Source organism: Bicyclus anynana, chromosome 22 (assembly GCF_947172395.1).
Source record: "Bicyclus anynana chromosome 22, ilBicAnyn1.1, whole genome shotgun sequence".
Lineage (NCBI taxonomy): Eukaryota > Metazoa > Arthropoda > Insecta > Lepidoptera > Nymphalidae > Bicyclus > Bicyclus anynana.
This window is the reverse complement of record NC_069104.1, coordinates 11,443,355-11,465,885: the sequence shown is the minus strand read 5'-3', so window position 1 is coordinate 11,465,885 and position 22,531 is coordinate 11,443,355. Positions and strand designations below refer to the sequence as shown.

Below are 22,531 nucleotides of genomic sequence, written 5' to 3'. Positions count from 1 at the left end.
GCTATGTTGCGGAGATAAAAGGACATAATTGCTTCTATACGCATTCTAACCGGTTCCTTTATACAAACCACCGCTCTAAGACTTCTACAGCACACAGACCCACACTGGTTGTCGGTGAACTTAATTCGACTACTACTACAAGAGAGCGAACGTCACTAATATGTGGTGCTGGGCCCGACCCATATACTCCAACAAGCAGCCAGATGAACTGGACATCGTTCTATACGACCTCAACCTCTTTCAGATTCTCACACGCCTGTCTATACCCTTTATTACAAGTAAAGCAACCTTCATCACAAAATATAACTTTTAAATAGCCCACAAATTACCAATTAAGTAAGTCTAAATTGGCCTTTTACAGAACAGTCGAACATTTAGCTATCGAATAAAATAATTATAATAATCAATAAAATCACTAATGAAGTCAATTAGAGGGATGGAGACAAAAAAGGGAAACAATAAAAACACTTCTAAGAGAAAAGGAGACAACAAAAGGGATTACTGTCCATGGCAAGGAAACAGATTAGTTGCCGACACCGCGTCAAGTGAAACTTAAGGCGCTTACCCACTAGAACGGTGCGAGAGATGTGTATCGTGTTGTCTTGTCAATCTTGTCAATTCTATACTTATCCTATGGATCTTAAGGACCTAGGTACCAGTTCTGGGTCAGGCTATTGAATACTGGGATTTTATTTCTTCCAAAAAAATTCTTAGTAACGGCCCAGAGTTGCGAAATTGATGGTAATACAAACCTATTCCTTGAATAGCTCAAAAAGCCCTCGGTCTCAGTGATTAAATTCACTTCTGATAGTTACATGCTCAAACATTACTACCATAAGCTCGCCTGACATCAATAAAACTGAGTATTGTGCCTAAACTATAAATCTATGTTTAAAATCTATTAAGGGCTTCGGCGTGCAATTTTTATTAAAACTCATTGTTAAAAACACTTAAAACCTTTTTTATTGGCCTAACCCTACTCTAGACTTGCTAAATGCTAAATGATATTGTTTTTATATCGTCCACATACGGCTTACTACACCGTTTAGTATTACTTGAAGAGTTTTTCAAGTCGAAAGTTTCTCGTCGTACCCCTACTGCGCTAATGGACATCGTGCTTTAAGAGCGCGTCTATTTTCTTAGCTCTGGATACTTTGTTGAGTATCCTTCCGTTTCTATTGTTGGTAGTATTGGAAATTGATGGCACTTATATCCGGAGAGGTTCTCTTGTTGGTAATAAGGCACTTTGTACTTTACTTTGATCTCTTGTTGCTTTGTCAAATTGCTTGTAAGAAGGTGGTACAAAGGTGATGTTTTGAGCTTGTCAATTTATGAGGTGCGATGTGAAGCCAATTTTTGAAGTGGAAACTTCTTTAGGCGCTGATAAAAGATTTTGCTCCTTTGAACTTTTATTAGAACCACTTTCTAAGTTGCGATTGGACTTAAATTTGGTACACCTAATTGCATATTTTTGGAGACAATGAAGGTACCATGGAGTTGATGCGATGGCCATAGGTACTCCTAAACTAGACAATATAAACCAATCGAGTGTAGATTCATTTGGCTTAACAAACACTCCAGTGTTATAATATGGAAGAGCATTTATGTAAAATCTTGTTCTTTAAATATTAATTTTTTTATTTATTCTATATTTTGTTTAACATTAAAGGATAATTTCTTTAACTTTAGGTTAAATTATGTAAACGGTAATGGACCATGACAGTTTTCAGGTCGCGTTTGCTAGAGAGACATAGATTCCCGTATGGTTTCAAACGGCAAGGGAAAAACATCGTGAGGAAATCTGTATACCTGATAAATTGCTAATTTCTCTGCATGTGTGAAGTCTACCAATTGGGCCAGCGTGGACTATTGACCTAATCCCTTTTATTTCGAGAGGAGATTCGCGCTCAAAAGTGATCTGAATATGGATTGCTAATGATGAGTATCAAGGAGTATCAAGCCTCGCTTACCTGTTGCTTAGTAAGCGCATTGTTGAGCGGGAGTCTAGCGCTCAACAGTAAGCCGAATATGGTTTGCTAACGATGAGTATCAAGGAGTATCAAGATTCGCTTACCTGTTGCTTAATAAGCGCATTGAGGTCTCCCCTGGGCGGCGCGAGCGCGTTCAATTCAGTCTCCTTGCGTATCACCCACTCGGTGAGCTCCCGCAGGGATAGCAGCAATGCTGACCAATGCTCTGCGTTGCTCTCCAGGCGGTTCCTGGAAAATACAGTGTTATTTAATACCGATTGATACGTAATGTATCAGTATAAGTTATTGTGAAAGATTCTGTAACAATCCGCCCGTAATATCCAGCATAAAGGCGGAATTATATTTGTCTGACGTGTCGTGTGACGTATGATACCGATTCTGTTATGATGCGTCACGACACGGCACGTCAGACAAATAAAAATTCGGCGTAACAGAAGTTTTGCGGCGTAATAAAAGTATGCTAGTACGTTCTATCTAGAACACAACAACAAATAATAGTACGAACTCTAGAATAAGAAATATCATCTCATCTGTTATTTAAGCGTGATAAGAAATAAATGATAGATAACATTAGCACATTGCAAACAGGTTGCCTATTTTGAACTTTGGTTGGTGGGAGGCTTCAGTCGTGGCTAGTTACCACCCTACCGACAAAGTCGTACCGCTAAGCGATTTAGCGTTCAGGTACGATGGCGTGTAGTAAACGGGGTGTGGATTTTCATCCTACCACCCTACCAGCAAAGCGATTTAGCCTTCCGGTACGACTTCGTGTAGAGACCAAAAAGGGGTGTGGATTTTTATCTTCCTCCTAATAAGTTAGCCCGCTTTGACATTAGATTGCATCATCACTTACCATCAGGTGAGATGGTGGTCAAGGGCTAATTTGTAAAGAATAAAAAAAAAACCACAATGTATATAACTATCTACCCTGCACCTGCAGAACTGCAGGTCACTCTCAAAAATGTTATCGCCTTAAGATTTAAGTCCATATTGGAGCCTGGTCTGTCTATCATTAGATTAGTCTGGTCTAATGCGGGTTAGTCTGGTCTGGTGACCCAATAGTGACAGGTATCCAACCGATAATACAACGTCTATCGGCTGCTGCTAAACTCATAACCCTTCTTTTTTGCTCTGTCGGGTAAAAATAAAGATATATCATATTGTTAACAATGTTCTGATATGTTTTGTGGCTCGAAATGTTTCAGCAAGTTGGCTCGGCGTGAGACGCTAGCAATTGTTGAAAATTGGCCGACGCTCAGCTGCTTAATATGTTAAGCCGCGGATTTAGATAAAACTAGAGATGGTATCTAGTCGATAACTTTAACATTTATATTTATACTAATATTATAAAAAGGAAATATTTGATTATTTGTTTCGCATTTAATAATATGTTCTGACCAAATTACCGGGCCAATGTGAAAAAAACTTTCACCAATGGAAAGTTACATTATCAAGGAGTAGCATGGTATATATTTTATTCCATTATTTCCATAGGAAAAACTAGGCGGGTTAAACTGCGGGATTCTGCTAGTTAATAATAACTTTAATAAAACGGTAAGTAGAAATCGTTTAAAGTGTTTATTTGTCACACAAAAAGTTTTATTTACAATTTTCTGAAGTTCAAGAACTGGCTGTCCTAGCTAGATATTATGGATCTGTGTTAAGAATAAATCATAGAAAGAAAAAAAAATGTAGTGATTCAAATGTAACAACGACATGATTTTATAAGAGAGCAAAAATATAATAACAGGAAGTAAAAGTAATTGAAATTGTAATGATCTTACCAATTGTTATCTATATACTTTTCATAAAAAAAAGAAACAGTTTGCAAGCACTGTTAAGGCGGACGGTTTCGATTTTTTTAATGAAAAGTATAACTATGATAATGTATTTTTTTTAAAAGAACAAAGGTTGTCTTTATGACCAGCTCTTTTTAGCAGAACCTGCATTCAGAACTGGCGGTAGAGTCTCTACAAATAGTAGTTTACTTGACGTTTCAAAAGTGCTTGTAAAGGTAGCCTACCTACTTGGTACAAATGAATTATGGTTTTTTTATCTGTGTAGGGGTAGGGAAGGAGTAAGTGCTAATAAACAAAAGCGATGCTTGATCGGGTCCGCTTCTTTCTATATAAAAGACTATCTGACGCCGCGCGGTTTTACCCGCGTGGTTTCCGTTTCCGTAGGGAAATGGGGATAATATATAGCCTATAGCCTTCCTCGATAAATGTGCTATCTAACACTGAAAGATTTTTTCAAATCGGATATCAAATTTAAAGTATTTTTAATCGATATCGATATGCTTAAGAAATCACAACCCTACACAGTTGTATAAATCGCAACGTTTGCAAAGATTTTTATTCTGGCACGAGCGCTATAAACTTTAAGGGTGCCAAGATGAATATGCAATTACTAACTTTACTATGCCCCATGCTGAATGATTAAAAGCTTTAAAACCCCATATCAGAGGGTTTGAGGTTAAAACCCATGTCGAAACCGCTTTTTGAAATTAGATTGCTTTGTGTTTAGAATAAATTAGATGTTAATAAATAGTTAAAGATGTAAAACATGTCAGTTTTTTAAATTGTATATAAATTAAGAGTATGCTAATAGTAAAGCAATTTTGTAAAAGGAACAGGGTATCTGCGATCATAACTTTCGGAGCTACAGGGATTTAAAGGGTCTACTACTAATGACGTCGTAGGTAATGTAATGCGTTCAAACAAAATTACTAATATCTTTGTTATTCGTGCGTTTGTTTATATATATATAAAAATAAGTCGGGTTTTCCTTCCTGACGCTATAACTCCAGAACGCACGAACCGATTTCCACGGTTTTGCATTCGTTGGAAAGGCCTCGGGCTCCGTGAGGTTTATAGCAAAGAAAATTCAGGAAAAGGTAGGATAGGGGTAGGGAAGGGAAGGGTAGGGGTAGTTGAAAGTTTACATCGAGTTTCACGCGGACGAAGTCGCGGGCGTCCGCTAGTAGTTCATATATTGAAAAATGTCACATTTAATGTAAGGAAGCTAAAACTGTATGCATTTTCATCTAATTACGATAAAAGATTTTTAATAGATTTTGAAATTTTATTATCTCATTTATTTTGCAAATATCCAGACAATCTTTGCTTTTTATGTATAAATTAGTTAACATTGAACTTATTTATCATAACAATCAATATATTCAAACCTAATCATCATCCCCATTATGGATTATTTCACGATAAAAAGTAGCTAAAATTTTGCTCAATAGACCATTCTTTTTTCCAGTGTAAGTCCTATTAAAATTTGGTCAGCCGTTGTATAGATTAAACAGGACAAACATACATACAGAAAATAAAAAGATAGTTCGTTTCTTTTTTAATACCGACAGACAAATAGACAAGTTTTATAAAACAGCAACCAAAAAAAATCGGACATAATAACATCTTTTGGGTCTCCTAATCAGTTATGCAATTGTATTTAATATAACTCAATTGTCACCAAAACGAAGCCCTCATTCATGTTTCGTGTGTTACCCCTGTACCGTGTTTGAGTTTCGCTGACAGGTTGCACCCTCGGCGGTTGGCCCCTTTGATCCCACGAGATATGCGGGGATGTGGTCCCTACCCGGAAGAGGGTTGTTGTTTAATTTTGAAATTTTTTCTCCAAAGCATTCGTCCCTTATTAGATTCAGCAGGGTAGAAATTGTGAGTAGGAATGTTTTCCTACTAATATTATAAACGCGAAAGTTTGTATGTATGTTTGGATGTTTGAAAGAAAGAAAGAAAGAAAGAAAATTATTTTATTTTGTTTGGATGTTTGTTACTCTTTAACGCCGCTACTACTGAAGCGATCTTTACAAATAGTCAACTGACGTGTCAAAAGTGCTTGTAAACTGAGCCTACTTGAAATAAATGATTTTTGATTTTTTGATTTTTTGATTTTTTTGGCTAAAATTTGGAATGGAAAATTTGGATTAACACATAGGTACTTTTTATCCTGTAAAAATTTATGGTTTCCCGAGATTTGCGAAAACTGATGATTTTAATGTTATGTATGTTTGTTACTCTTTCACGCCTCGACTACTTAACCGAATTAGCTGAAATTTGGTACTTAGATATATTATAGCACGGATTAATACATAGGCTACTTTTTATTCCGGAAAAATCCATGGTTCCCGAGGGATTTGTGAAAAACTAAATTTCACGCGAACGAAGTCGCGGGCTTCCGCTAGTCTTCTATATGTACAGGGTATCTTGTAAATATTACGAATTTCAGTCGGACGAAGTCGCAGCTGGTTAGTAAATAAATCTAAAGCCACCCTTATCCATCACAAATGAATATACAATAAACATCTTTTACGCCCGCTTTCGCTCGTAAAACTCGAAATAAAGATGTCCGCACAATCCCACTTTTATTTCACTATGAAATCACTAAACAGCTCTCTTTATGGTGCTACGTATGCAAAATACCCTATCTGTGGGTAGGGCGTGGTATCATTTATAGCGATGAGATTTTAAATATATTACCCTAGCTGCCGAGCGGTTTCACCCGTGTTGTTCCCGTTCCCGTAAGAATACGAGGATAATATATAGCCTATAGCCTTCCTCGATAAATGGGCTATCTAACACTGAAAGTTAGTTTAGTTCGGTTACCAATCGGTTCACCATTGCAAAGACAGGCAGACACACATAGCGGTAAAACTAATAACGCCCCGTTATTGCGTCCGAGATAAAAAACCAACAACATTTAAAAGTTTTATTTGTATAATAGTTACCGCCGCGTGGTTGCACCCACGTTGTTCCTGTTCTCGTGGGAATATGGGAAGAAACACAGCTTATAACACTCGGCGATAATGTAGCTTCCGAACAGTGAAAGAATTTTTCAAATCGTTTCAGTAATTTCAGAGCCAAAATGCATACAAACAAACAATCAAATCTTTCCTCTTTATAATATTAGTTACATACTCGTAGGTAACACCCCACATTTATTATTATTCGGAACAAAAATCGCTATATCTGCCGCCATACCTTCAAAACTTTTTATATGCAATTGAAAGGCAATAAAAACCACTTTACGTCTAATACATATCTTATCTGCCAGCTACCGCGCATACAGTAGGTTTTATAATCGTTTTATGGTCTACTATAATAGACTGCTCATATACTGAGTATGGTTACTATTGAATTTTTTATTATAATACTAGCAGACGCATGCGACTACGTGTGATTTTTTTTCCCGAAGCTATGTAGTTTTAACGACAAAAAGTAGCCTTGACGATAGAGAATCATAATAATCCATCTCCTTTCTAAGTTTTAGCTAAATCGGTTTAATACTTAATTGCTTTATGAAGGAACAACAAACTTTCGCCTAATATTAGTAAGAAATAACCTATGTCGGCAACTTAACTTAACTTAACTTTTTTTACTTTACCACGGGAACTCTTTAGTTTTACTAAATGTGGTCAATGTGCTCTGAGCAGTTGATAAAATTGTACTTTTTATCAACTGTTGATTTTATTGCTGGATTTTCTTTTAGCAGATCCTAAGAAAACTAATCTTCCAAACTGGTGGTAGAGTAACTACAAACGGATAAAACTGTCGTTCCAAAAATGCCTGTTCGAAAAAACAAGATTATTTCCTAACTTTGTAACGAATTTTCTTAAAATCCTACCTGTAGTTTTGCAAGAAAGAGTAACAAATATATCCTTTAACCTTCACTGCCTTAACACAAACTTACGCATTTTTAAAGCTCCTAACATAATCCCCACAGAACAAAGAGCAATTACGCCTAGTTTGGACTACTTTAGTATCTAAGTCGAGTACGAACAATTTTTGGATTTACCGCCCAAAAATCGTTCGTACTAACGTAAAATAGTCTAAACTAGGCCTAAAGCTGGGCATAAACGGGGAACCCTCATAACTTTAATTTTTAGTTTTTGTAACTCAAACCGTAACGTTACAAATAGGCCTAATTAAAATAAATTAACTTTGAGATTTTGACTTTATAATATTAGTAAAAAGTATAACAACATCGAGTCCCAAAGGGGAATTCAATAAATAATGTCGACGCCGCAGCAAAGTGTTTGAGCTAGGCATCGCTGGTTGGAACAAGCTAGCGCGCCGCAGCACACGGGCATTCCTCGCGTGTTTCTTGCATTCATACAAGCGGAATGTTCACGAGATGCCGGATTGTTCGCTTATTTACATACTTCAGTTGTCTTAGCCCGTCGAGATGGATGGTGGCTGTGCAAGGAATTTTTGTGGCGCATATTAAATTTTACAAAATATGAGCGAGATTTTCGGCGAGTTTCCGTGTAATTTAATATTTAGGTAAAGATGTTTTAGCAGAAGATCTGAATCTATAATCTATAATAATATTATAAAGCTGAAGAGTTTGTTTGTCGCTAATCTCAGGAACTACTGGTCCGATTTGAAAAATTCTTTTAGTGTTAGATAGCCCATTTATCGAGGAAGGCTATAGGCTGTATATTATCCCAATATTCCCACGGGAACGGGAACCACGCGGGTGAAATCGCGCGGCGTCAGCTAGTTATAAGAATAAGAATAAATACTTATTTGAAATATTCAGTACTAGCGGACGCCCGCGTGGAATTCAGTTTTTCACAAATTCCGCGGGAACCATGGGTTTTTCCGGGATGAAAAGTAATTTATGTGTTAATCCAAAGTAAAATCTATTTCCATTCCAAATTTCAGCCAAATCGCTTCAGTAGCCGCAGCGTAAAGGAGGAACAAACATACTTACACAATTACACACAAACTTTCGCCTATTATACGACTGTGTGCTTAGTTTTAAATAAGTTTGTAAAATGGTGGTAAACAAAAAAAAAATAAACCTTGGCTAAGTTTGTTGTTCTTCTCGGACCAAGGCGCGTTTGGAGCTCTCGTAACTTTAATTTTAAGTTTTCGACTATTATTACCACCATTAGATTAAATTATAAATTATGACATAATCCTGACATTTCAAAAGTGTTTGTAAAGTAAGTCTAATTGAAATAAATAAATTTTGAATTTTTGAATTTTGAACATACATAAAAAATGTACACGTCGATTGATAATCTATATAAGTACATACATACGTTTTTTGTTGGTTTCAAATACAAAAAGTCTTTGGAAATTGTAAACCTCGTTACATTTTACGACGGTATAGACTCAGTCGCTAACACATTCAATCCATTTTATTCTATTTCTGAATCACAGCGTCGCTAATAATTAATTTACGTCGAGTGCGATAGGAGTGGTAGCTATCGGGTGACTTAATACCAATTAGAGCCGCATCGTAATTGGCTTAGTTGCGGTCTGACTGATCGGCGCAGATGAAGTTAACTGTATAACTGTATGACGGATATAGTGTCAATGGACACGTATATGTGAATACATGACAGATATTGTATCAATGGACACGTATCCATCTCGTTGACGTGAGAATAGTGGATCGTCATTATCTGACGGCCTCCGTGGCGCTGTGGTGTGGGCGGTGGATTTACAAGGTCCTGGGTTCAATCCCCGGCTGGGCCAATTGAGTTTTCTTAATTAGTCTAGGTCAGGCTGGTGGGTGGTTTCAGCCGTTGTTAGTTACCACCTTACCGTCACAGACGTACCGCCAAGCAATTTACGGTTCCGGTACGATGTCGTGTAGAACAATGTGTGTCGATGCCTTCTTGTAGAACGGGATTAGGATGAATATCTTCACATAGTTGACATATACGATGTCCGGTGCTTACTGGTGGATATCATACAGTAGATAAATGTCATTTATTCAATTGATTTGATGTTTATTTCAATAGGTTGATGATAAAGACCAAAATAGTGAATAAGCCAGCAGGTATGAATGAATGAATGAATGAATGATATTTTATTCATGAAAATGTACGTTTAACATGATGGTACATATTATAGCACATGGTACACATTATCTTAAATAATTAAATACATTTGAATGCAGAAAAAATAAGAATCTAAATTAATACAATGTCACAATTAGAAAATAATAAGTTAGAAAATGTCCATGTCCATAAAATAATCTTGAATGTCATAATAACTTTTTTTTAATAATAAATTATAAATTAAGGTAAGATTGCAATTAGGATACACTTATTTCAGATACGCTAGTGGTAATTTAAATTGTTATTAAGCTACGAATTGCGGTACGAACGGCTTCAGTGTGCTCGTGGCGTTCGAGGCGTCCACATCTCTTGTTGTGTAATTCTTTATGGGTTACTTGGGAGAGTGACTTGAGTGGATAAGGGAAGTGTTAGTCAATTTTCAAAGGATCCTTTAACCCTACACACATCGTTCACAAGTGCGTGACTCCACTCAAGGTCATTCTAGGGTCTTATTTTTTTTACAGTTAGATTTGTTAATTAAGTTGTCCTGACAAGTGTTGTGAATCATAACCTTTGTTCGACATTAGTTTTCTTATATTTGTAATCACTTTTGAGTCCTATAATAAAATATCTAATTAAAATCAATACATTTAAATTCGTAATATTAGCAAAATATAAAGTGCACTAGTCAAAGGGAAGTCCAGTAAAAATGGCCGCTCCCGGAAATGAAATTCCCGACGGATATTTATAGCGCTGTCAATGAAGGCTGTTCGCGTACAAATCGCCTAATTTTCGCTCACTTAATCGAAATGTCACAAATGCGAAGTAATTTGATTTTCGCGAGGTTTTCGTAAACTCGCTTTTGCAAGTGACTTTTATATTTTACTAGCTAACGCCTCGCAGTTTCACCCGCGTAGTTCCCGTCCCCGTGAGAATACGAGGATTAAATATAGCCTATGTCACTTACAAATAACGTGGCTTTCTGATAGTAAAATTATTAAAATCGGTTCAGTAGATCCAAAAATTAACTTCTACAATACCACAAACTTTACCTCTTTATAATATTAAGTATAGACTAGACGCCGCGCGGAATTAAGAGTACTTTCTGGACTATTTGTTTGTTATCACACCAATATTATAAAAGCGAAAGTTTGTGTGTAAGTGTCAAAGTGCGTGTGTAAGTATGTTTGTTCATTCTTTTACGCTGCGGCTACTGTAACAATTTGGCTGAAATTTGAAATGAAAATAGATTTTACTCTGGATTAACACATAGGCTTTTCATCCCGGAAAAATCCATGGTTCCCGCGGGATTTGTAAAAAACTGAATTGCACGCGGACGAAGTCGCAGGCGTCCGCTAGTATCAAATATTACTGTAAAAAGTAAAAAGTTACAAACCTGATAGCCATACTCTTGGACTTGAGATGGTGCCACCTCTGGTTCATCTCGTCGAGACGCCGCTGCAGCATCACAGCGTCCTCTTGCGAGGACAATGACCCCAGCAAGCGCCGCCCTGTACCCGTGAGCGACGCGTACACATCCCGGTGTGTCTCGATCTCCGATTGGAGGTCCTGGAACAAGGAATGGTTGGATCTAACTATTCATAAAAGATAGAGAGGTTCTAGAACTGTTCTTAGCAGGCGTTGAGGTTCTAGAACAGTTCTTAACAGTAATAGTTATGAATATTTACTCTGTAGTTGAATCAAATAGATGTTGTTAGCGTTGAGTTGCTAGAACTGTTCTTTACAGGTGTCAGGGTTCTAAAACTGTTTTTATTATTTGTGGTAATCAAACTGTTCTTGACAGCGTCGAGGTGCGACAATTGTTCTTTACAGGGATTAAAGTTCTAGAACTGTTTATGAGAGACATGGTTTTGATTATATGTAGTTCATCGTTTTTATGCTTACTAGTCAGCACAGCTGTTGCTTGCAACTTGAAGGGTTTGCCAATGAAAATATGTAATTAGTGTGTTCTTCTTCTTCACTGTGATTGTTCTTATGTTTAGCAGTCATTCAGCATCGCTATGCTATGGTTTAAAGATACGTTTGTAGATGAATTGAAAATAAGCCCAATGCAGAATATACACCATTTTGTGTTTAAATATTTATGGATCAACATAAGGGCCATAGCTCATCAGAGTCACCCGCAACGGACGTACTTCAAAGACAAATAAAACTAACAGGCTGATACATCAAAGCTCAAACTAATAGAAGTAGATTTATTTTGGTTGTGTTAGTAATTGTGTTTAGTTAGTTATGGTACCTATAAAATGTCAATTGTAAATGGAATTTCGATCCTAATAAAAATTAAAAAAAAAACACAAAAAAATGTCTATGAAAATTAGCACTTTTGCAAATTTTACCATTTTAACAGTAGGTTGCAGTAAAATTCTGAAGTTCTCAAGACAGTGAAAAAAAGGTGAAAGTTTGTACGAAAATTCTTTCAATCAACATCAAAATTGCGTGATTGCAAAGTGTTTACCACTCAAACTGTCTGAAACAAACGCACCCAAAGTTCATACGTGACGTTACATCAACATAGGACGCGGTATCCTTTAACGAATTCAATTTAACGTCTTGTGACGAGCCGCCTATGAATATTAATACTGTGATCATGACGCCGGTAATTTGTGAACGTTAATGAGGGTAGATACATCAAGTTTAAAGGGCGAAATATGGTTTGTTTACTTACTAGAAGTCCATTGTTAAGATTATGAAGACCTGGGTTCGAGTCCTAGGTCAGGCTATTAAATACTGAGTTTATTTTTTGTTCCAAGAAAATCGCTTGCGCGTCATTTTCGTACGTCTATACGTACGTATTCAGCCTCTATTATGTGATTTCGCAAAGAAGAATATTGTTATCGCCGCGTTGCAACGACTTGCGGTACGGACGGCTTCCGTGTGCTCGTGGCGTTCGAGCCGTCCACATCTCTTGTTATGTAATTCTTTATGGGTTACTTGGGATAGGCGGTGAGAGTGACTTAAATGGAAAAGGGGAGTGTTTGTTTAACAGTCAAAGGATCCTTTAACCCTACACACAACGTTCAGAAGTTCGTGACTTCACTCAAAGTCATCCTCTGCCATTCTAGGGTCTTATTTTGGTTACAGTTTGATTTGTTAATTAAGTTGTCCTGACAAGTATTGTGAATCATAACCTTTGTTCGACATTACTTTTCTTATTTTTGTAACCACTTCAGAGTCTGCTAAAATAGGACGAAAGACTGATCATATGATTTATTGTTTAAGACTTTGATTTTGAACAGTTGGCAACTGCCAATGTGGGCACAACACAAAAAAAAATCAATACATTTATCTTCACTCTCTCTTTCTCTGTGATTTAAACAGGAGTTATTGTTTTGTTAGTGTTTCTAAGTGCGCCATTTCTCTCTAAGACCCGGATTCGAGAACAAATCGCTGCCTTTCCAATACTGACGGGGGGAGTTATTTCTAGATCTAGAATACCTACACCTTAGGATAAGAAACTGAGATAGATAACACACTGATAGTATAAAGGCGAAGTTCATGTGTATGTTTGTTTGTTTGTTAATCCTTTACATCGCAACTACTTAACCGATTTGGCTGAAATTTGGAATGGAGATACGAGTATATTGTACCCTGGATTATAACATAAATTTATAATTAGAACTCTTTTAACAAACATTTTTACTTTATTATTGACAGTGTTCATTGATGAAATTTTTAGCAATAATTGTGTGACATACAAATATTCATTTTATTTGTATATTTTTCGTGTAAAAGAATTTAGCTTTTTTATAGTTCAACCATTATAGTTAAACGAAAAAGCAGATATCTCACAAACGTAGGAAACAACACTTTGCAGGATATTCTAAAAACATCATTATCAACCCATATTCGGCTCGCTGTTGAGCACGAGTCTCCTCTCAGAAAAGAGGGGTTAGGGTAATTTATACCACGATGGCGGCGGCTGCAAAGCAAAAGGCAGACACACGTAGAAAATTCTCAAGCCTGCGGGTTTCCTCATGACGTTTTGCCTTCACCGTTTGAGTCACGTGATATTTAATTTCTTTGAAAGCATATAACTGAAAATTAGGAAGGAACCTACGCCATCTGAATCGATGGGCAGAGGTCAAACCCTCTGGGCTATAACGACATCTATGCTAAAAATATATCCTACTTAACACCTACGGCTCAGGATGTTGGGAAATGGGTGGCATTTAACCATACGAATTACTTTGCCTTACAAAAAAGCTCTTTTTACAAGCGATGGTTTTCCTCTTACTATCAGTTTTGACGGCCTCCGTGGCGCAGTGGTATGCGCGGTGGATATACAAGACGGAGGTCCTGGGTTCGAACCGCGGCTGGGCAGATTGAGATTTTCTTAATTTGTCCAGGTCTGGCTGGTGGGAGGCTTCGGCCGTGGCTAGTTACCACCCTACCGGCAAAGACATACCGCCAAGCGATTTAGCGTTCCGGTACGAACCCAGAAACCGTGCCGTGTAGAAACCGAAAGGGGTGTGGATTTTCATCCTCCTCCTAACAAGTTAGCCCGCTTCCATCTTAGACTGCATCATCACTTACCATCAGGTGAGATTGTAGTCAAGGGCTAACTTGTAAATAATAAAAAAAAAGTCAGGTCATTCGCATAAAAAAGCTACAACACTTACAGGACACTAACGGAAGAAATAAATATGATGGGATTACTTCCCCAGATAAAACATAAAGAGCTCATCTAGAAACACTAAAGAGTTTTGCAAAGTTCGTAAAAAACGATTGAAGTAAAACTCAAGAATACGCCTAATCCACACGTAGGCGCAAATTAATAACGTTTAATTAAAAAGTTTCAAGCGCTCACAATACTGTAATCCCGCCCTCGAGCGTGCTCAACTCTTCATTTTACTTTCGAGATTTTCAAAATAGGTGCTTTTATATGGATTCGATATTTGAATATAAGGATGTTTGATTCGAGTTTAATACAAAGTTCAGTTCATTCAGAATTCTCAAAAAAGTTGCTACGACATGTAAGATCTTTAATAATTCGTATATTGCATGTTTACTCGTAATATCTTTGGATCTACTTAACCGATTTTGAAAATTCTTTCACCAGAAGAAAGCTACATTGTTTTTGAGTGTTAGACTAATCAATTTTATTCCCATATCTCCACGGGATCTGGAGAACACGGGAACGGGAATTCCTATGCAGGAAAACAGTGGGACGTCTTCTAATTCATATGTAAGTTTACTAGCTGAAGCCGCGGTTTCGCCCGCGTGGTTCCCGTTCCCGTAAAAATACGGGGATAATATATAGCCTTCCTCGATAAATGGGCTATCTAATACTGAAAGAATTTTTCAAATAGGACCAGTAGTTCCTGAGATTAGCGCGTTCAAACTAACAAACTCTTCAGCTTTATAATATTAGTATAGATTTGTTTTGAGTTCTATTCTTAGTTAAGTTCCAGTTATTCAGTTCGGTTTTTTTCATATAGAACATGGCGTCTCGTCACTGCCATTAATTTGTGATTGCTGGATGTATTTACTGACACTTGCACAACACGGATTGAGATTGATGTAAGAATCCACAAAATTAGCCCACGCTTCTTCGTTTTTCGTTTACTCTTGACAGAGTGGTCGTGGTCGTCATTTAGGGGTAGTAGCAAACTCACTATCCGTCGCCATTTCTCCCGTAGTGTACCCAGTAGTAGTAGCTCCTAGCACATTTGTGGAGAGATCCATGAAAAGCGGTTTTTACTTGGTCCTGCGCATTGGTGACCTGCTACGCACTTTTGTGCCTTCGACCTTTCTTTTTACCACAAGACGCTCAATGGACGTGTCGTCTTGCCATGTGAAAGACGCTGTTTGATGCCCAGTTGGAGGATTGAGATGTTGGTTCCGAACTTTGTCCAGGATTTGCTAAGCATTCTAATCGCTTGCTTTCAGAGTCCAACAGTTTAGTCTCTAGAGCACTACAAAAGAACAAACATACTTAAACTAATATAGACATAACCATCCCTTGTCGTAGTCGGTTAAAAATATTACTCAGTTTTTTCCAATGTGCCATACATTACGTACTTTTAATAGGACGTATAAAACTTGCATCAAAGCGTATAAAAAGCAGCAAAAAAGCTGTATAAAAGATCTATAGAAGCTTATCGCAATCAGCGTTTCCACTACGGAGGGCCGATCACGTATTTTACAGTTGTATTTTTAATTATTACCACGTTATTGTATTAATGTTCGTATTTCGGCACGCGTGATCTGAATACCCGATATAGCTCTTTCGCTTCTGTCGAAATTCGATGTAAAATGTACGAATACGTGATTATTGAATTCGCAAGCTATTGAATATTTGCATGGATTCAAAAATATAATAACACCGCAATGTATTATATGCTGGAAATTCGTATAAAATATTTTCATATTTTATTAAAATATCCCGACCCAATATCTCATATTATGTTTCAGAAGACAAAATAATAATAAGTCTGCCATTAAGAACATTTTTTTTTAAACAAGTTTTTATTATTATTTTGTTAATAAAATGAACTAAAAAGTTAAAAACTTTATTTCATACCACCTAGTATGAAAGTACTCGTTGATACGAATCAAATGAGCCCAAATTTCATGGGGTTTCGTCGTTTAATTACGGAGTTCCTATGGCCACCTTCCAGCTCCTTCTTCAGACCCTGGTTACCATAAAGTACCAAAGTACTCGTCAAAGCGAATCAAATGAGCTGAAACTTGATGGTATTGCGTCGTTTAATTACAGTTCCTATAGCCACCTTCCAGTTCCATCATCAGATTAGCTCTGTGTCAGAAAAATATCGCATTGTCCAGACAACGGGACAGATGAAACTAAATAAGTACTCTTTTTTTCCTTCAAAGGTTGAGGGCCAGGTATGTTAACAGCTACATTTAAAAGCAACCGTGTTACTATCCAAACTCCATAGTACACATCCTACTAATGGAAGGTGAATGGGATGACAATCTTTCATAATGATTTTTGATAATATGAGATCACTAGAAAAGGGGGGTCATGCGACACAGAAATGCTTAAAACAATTGTTTACATACATGAATGTTGCCCTCTATTATTTATATAAACCGAAACAATCGCAAAGAACTAATTTTAGAAACATTTGACCTTGATTAACTTACAGGCACAGTCACGAGTTTTATAAGACTTACAACAGTAATTAAAAAGCCAAAATGAAGGTGTATACGAGTTTACAGCATTGAGTATAGTTTATATCTTGTTCCGAGGTGAAATCTTTATTGGACAGGGATAAAAAGGCTTCCAAATAAATAGACAGATATTGCTTTACAACCTGTCTGCCATTTACGGTAGCCAAAAACTCCCCATCGAGTGCGCTGTAGTGTAAACAACGTGAGAATTCAATCCCGCTATAGCCAACGCAGAGGCGGGCTCGCAATAGTGATATCAAAATGTCGATAGAATTACTATCGATAGTTGTCCTTGGAAAAATGTGTTAGCATATGAATATGGTTATCAATAGAATGGATATCACATAGTGTTTATAATTAATAGATTAAACTGTGCTAATAGTACTATGTTTTAACGTACGACATGTACGATTAACTTTGCCAGAAGAGAGGTAACTAACCACCACAGACGCGACCATCAGACCAGACATGAGCCAATTTAGAAAATACAAAATCCGAAATTGACTCGAACTTGGAACCAAACTCAGGACCTCTTTGTTGAAAGCCACATCATCACCAACTAGAAAGATGTTCATGTACAGAATTGATAGTTTTGTCTTAGTAGTCGCCATTTTATTTAAATTATCGATATTTGGGAATATCACAACGTTCAGTTGAACACGCTCGTAATGTTTTTCCAATTGCCTTTTCGCACCAGCCGAAAGTTCCGTGCACATTTAAAAGCTGCATTGCACCTCAGCCGACAGTTCCGCACGCCTGGTGTGTTACCGACCGATAATTCCGACGCGTTAGTTTATGTGCTGAAACGTTCCGCAGTTATGTCGCTAAACTTCGACTTTACTATTTTACAGTACTCTTTTTTATGCAATAAAGGCTTGCGCTTGACTACAATTAGGCCTGATGGAAGCATTAATGCGGTTGAAGCACGCTTACCTAGAATCAGCCTATTCATTCTCGCTTTGAAGGTAAATTGTCTACGTGTCAGGAAAAAAGAACCCTGGAAGGTCATTCCAAATTTTTGCTGTGCGAATTAGAAATGTGTTGCCTGGACCTCCACAACGTAAGGAAGCTACAGTACTGTCGAATACTTATTATCGATACTATCGACACTGGTCTGTACGCATCACTAGCTCGCGGCGATCGTGTAAAGGCCCACAATCAACGCTTTTACACTGACGGGAAACCGATAACGAGTTTACCGAATGGTGTGTCCATTGTTTCCATCTTCACTACACTTCACTACAATCGACAACTATGTTACATTAATTTAATTTATTTAAGTGCAATATCAAGACCGGGGCAAGGAATTTTGGCGGGACTTCGTAGGACGTGTTTCTTGCAAGTCTAGTGAGTCTGTATATAGACATATATATATTAGTCGGTATATATTAGTCTGTATATAAGAGGTATATATAGACTAATATATACCGTCTAGGGCGGTAATGTAGGACGTGAAGCGTTGCGAAATGTTGCTCTATATTAGGAGATGATTTACATTTTGGTGGGACAACTGTTTGGTCTTTGAACTATTCTTCATTCTTTTTAGAGATCAATCTACTACATTATCTACATACTTTAAATTACAGTAAGGAAAAATACAGTAGGCATATTTTTTTCAAGATTTGATTGATTTGATTGATTGAAAGAATATTTGCCATATATTTTAAGTTTTTTGTGACCAATATCCCTGTTCCTATCCAACTAATCGGAAAAAGTAGGTAATAGGAGCGGATACAACAATTTAGTCTAAGACCTGTATTAGAAACCACCTACTTATCTATTTAATGCATGGAAAGTGTTTTACATCAAATTTAGTACGTAAATAATATATTGCTGGTAGGTTGCCTCAAAAAATCCTAGCCAAACTATCAGTAATGACAGTTAATGATACTTTGGCCAGGAAATATTTAGGTCACCTACTCGTAATATATTTTTGAACGTTCTAAATTTGATGTAAAACACTATTCATCCATTAAATAGATAGGTGTAGGTCTTTTCTAATACGGGTCTTCTTCTAAATAGTCCAGCGAGTGGTATTCGAATAATGAAAATATAAAGATTTCATAAAGTTTTTAAAGGTATTTATGCTATAAAGTTTCATATAACTCTATAGCATAAATGCCTGAGATCACCAGAAGGGTATACAATAAAATTAAAAATAACTTTATAGCATAAGTTCTTAGAATTACCAGAAGCCGTAAATACTATAATGCGGGCCATAGTCTCTTTGAAGCAGTTGTGTTACTTAAATTAGTTAGCAGACGTAGAAAAGCGTTTAAAAGATTAAGTTCGCGAGGCGCCTGCCATGGATTGACACAGAGCAAGATAAATGAGTCGGTAAACTAAGATGTGAGTGAAATTAAAACGAATGAGCATTGTAAAATTGCAGAGCATTAATCAAGTTAGCCGGGATTAAGATGTGAAGCGGGCTGGAATGTTTTTTACTTTACTTTTTAGTTTAGAAGTAAGACACGGTTTTGGGGGACTAAATTCCTACATTTCTATTGCTTTACTGTTACCAGAATGACAGTAAATGATTACGTAAACTAAGATGTGAGTGAAATTAAAACGAATGAGCATTGTAAAATTGCGGAGCATTAATCAAGTTAGCCGGGATTAAGATGTGGAAGCGGGCTGGGTTGTTTTTTTACTTGACTTTTTAGTTTAAAAGTAAGACTCGGTTTTGGGGGCTTAAATTTCTACATTTCTATTGCTTTACTGTTACCATAATGACAGTAAATGATTACGTAAACTGAGATGTGAGTGAAATTTAAATTTAATGATAAAGTTGCTTGGAGCCCGTTGGATCAGCTTCCACCTTCACACAGGAAGTAAAACTATAAGAAATGTAAACAGTAATTGTTATCAATTGTAAATTATTATAATACTGTATGACTTTTTCAAAAGAGCAACTGTTGAGTTTCTTGCCGGTATCTTCTCAGCAGAACTTGCATTACGAACCGGTGGTAGAATCTTTACAAATAGTCAACTGACGTGTCAAAAGTGCTTGTAAACTGAGCCTACTTGAAATAAATGATTTTTGAATGTTTTATCTTGGAGAAATCTAATTGATTTTATTTTACTGGGGTTTTATTTTACTTTTTAATTATAGAAGTATGATATATGTAGGCATAATATAATTTCGTTGGGTTCTAAATACCAACATTTTTATTTCGTAGCTGTTGTAAGATACAATAATAAAGCTACGAGTTCGTAGCTACGCAGCTATTCTGTAACGATGTCTTGTGTGTCGTAAGTGCGAGTTTCGAATTCACCTCTCTCTCTACCTAACACGATACTATAGAAAGAGAAAGAGATGAATTCGACACTCGCACTAGCAAGTCATACAAAACATAGTTACAGAATAGCCACCTGCAATAAATTCCAGCGAATTTCCCTCCACTGTGGCGTAAGATAGTGGTCATATGTACACGTAAAGCTTATATTTCTGAATTGCATAGCCGGGCATGTGGTTACAGCTTGCACGTGAGAACGTCGGATGTTCAGACGACGCTAGCCGAGTGAATACCAATTGGCACCTGGTCCAGATATTTGTATATAATTGCGCTGAAGTTTTAAATAAAAATATACAGGGTGTCCCGAAAATAGTACAAAAAACTTTGCAATGTGAGCTGACATCAAGGCATACTAAACTAACGCGATATATATATTAATCGAAATTTACGGTTTTTAAGTTATGTTAATTTTTCTACAAAATTTAAAAACTACCTTCAATGCAATTTAGTCTGTATATATATATGCCGCGAAGCTAAATGAGTGGCGATTCTGGGTATGTGTTGCAGTGACATCGCGGAAAAAAATCCAAATAAATATTTGAGCGATAAATCCCAGTATTCTTCTATTCAATAACAAAAATCGAACATAGAGGTTCATCGTCATTATTCACAACCCATATTCAGCTCAATGTTGAGCATAAGTCTCCTCTCAGAATGAGAGGGGTTAAGGCTCAGTCCACCACGCTGGCCAAATGCGGATTGGCAGACTTCACACACGTAGAGAATCGAGAATATCCCAATTGTCTTAATTACAAATTAAATTAAAGAATATAATTTTCTTTATTTTCTTTAATTTTTTCAATTCTCTTCCACGCTAAACTTTCATCATTATCATCATTATTAAACCATATTCGTTTAGGCTTTAGGCCTTGGGTTTAGGCTAATAGTCCACCACGCTGGCCCAATGCGGATTGGCAGACTTCAACCACGTAAATAATTGAGAAGATTCTCAGGAATGGAGATTTCCTCACGATATTTTTTTCGACATCGTTTCAGACACGTTATATTTAATTTCTTAAGGCGTACATAATTGAAAAGTTAGAGGTGCATGCACCTGACTGGATTCGATACTACGCCCTCTGAATCGAAGAGAGAGGTCATATCCACCGGGCTATCACGAAACATAGAGGTTAATCAATTGAAAATTCAACGTAAAGGTTAATCCTCCTTCATTCCCAAATAGAAGTCGAGTCGGGAAAAGTTTATTTTTAAAACAACAGTCTACAAAATGCAGTAGGTAGGTACACCGATAGATTAGTCCCAACCACAAACGGATTGAAAAGTAGAGATCGGGAGGTACATAAATTCTCAGAAACGAACCAAAGATAGTTGCTATCGTTCGTACGAATGAGCGAGTCGGCAAACTGACTCTACTGCGGTTCTAGTAGGGTAACCAGCTTTCAGTAATATATTGTATGGTATCCTGGTTTTGTATGGGGCTTTTTGACCTTGTCTAGAAAATATGCTGAGGTATTTATGCTGCCAAAAAGCAATTTGCATAGCTGCTATACTGTCCGAAGGCACGTTTGCCAATGTATTGCAGGCACATGAGTCTTAACACCTATGAGGTGTTAAGACTCAGGTGCCTGCACACCTGTCACCTATGATATCAGGTTGACAGGTGCAGGTCAGTGCAACGTAGTTGGTATGCAAGTGTGTCTGTCTGCATGGTTGTTTATGTTATAGGTGATGTTTTTTCCTATAACATAACCACAATTGGTTTCTTCAATTAGGAGTATTTTTGGATAATGTGAAAATTAAAGTGGAAAGCTACAGGGATAACAGGGATAGCTTTGTACCTGGCCACCCTACATCTAGCTCGTAATCTCAGGTGCCCGGGCCGGTTATATCCAGTTAAATCCTGTTACAACCGGTTACCAGGCTGGGGATTACCGCCTTGATCCGGTTTTCAGTCGTTTCCGACTTGATTTATTCACTTTCCGCATTTTTTTTGCACTGTGGGTCAAGTATACATACGAGTACCTACTTGATGTTATTTTAGGTTACAAACAATGTTTTGTTTTCGACTTTACATGACTTTGCTGCTAGTATAGCACCCCCGCACTGGAAAGCGCAGTTTAAGTCGATCTCCCATTAGGTGGACCGACGACATGGACCGGGTTGTAGGGAGCCGCTGGATGCTGGCGGCTCGAGACCGTGGTGTTTAGAAGTAAGTCTATCCAAAGGCCTATGCCCAGCATTGGACGTCCATCAGCTATTAATAATAGTGAGCTTTGCAGAGCAGCTTTATTCTATAAAAA

General features: G+C 37.1%; 1 protein-coding gene across 5 annotated transcripts in view; it reads right to left on the bottom strand.

The window, feature by feature from the left end:
• LOC112053903 (dystrophin, isoforms A/C/F/G/H) overlaps positions 1-22,531 on the bottom strand; it is a 702,364-nt gene that overhangs the window by 104,333 nt on the left and 575,500 nt on the right. For all 5 annotated transcript variants that reach the window (XM_052888348.1, XM_052888349.1, XM_052888347.1 and 2 more), the window contains 2 exons: positions 11,213-11,385; positions 2,075-2,219 (listed from right to left, as the gene is read on the bottom strand). In XM_052888348.1, coding sequence (XP_052744308.1) covers positions 2,075-2,219; positions 11,213-11,385 — 318 coding nt within the window. The remainder of the gene's footprint in view (positions 1-2,074; positions 2,220-11,212; positions 11,386-22,531) is intronic.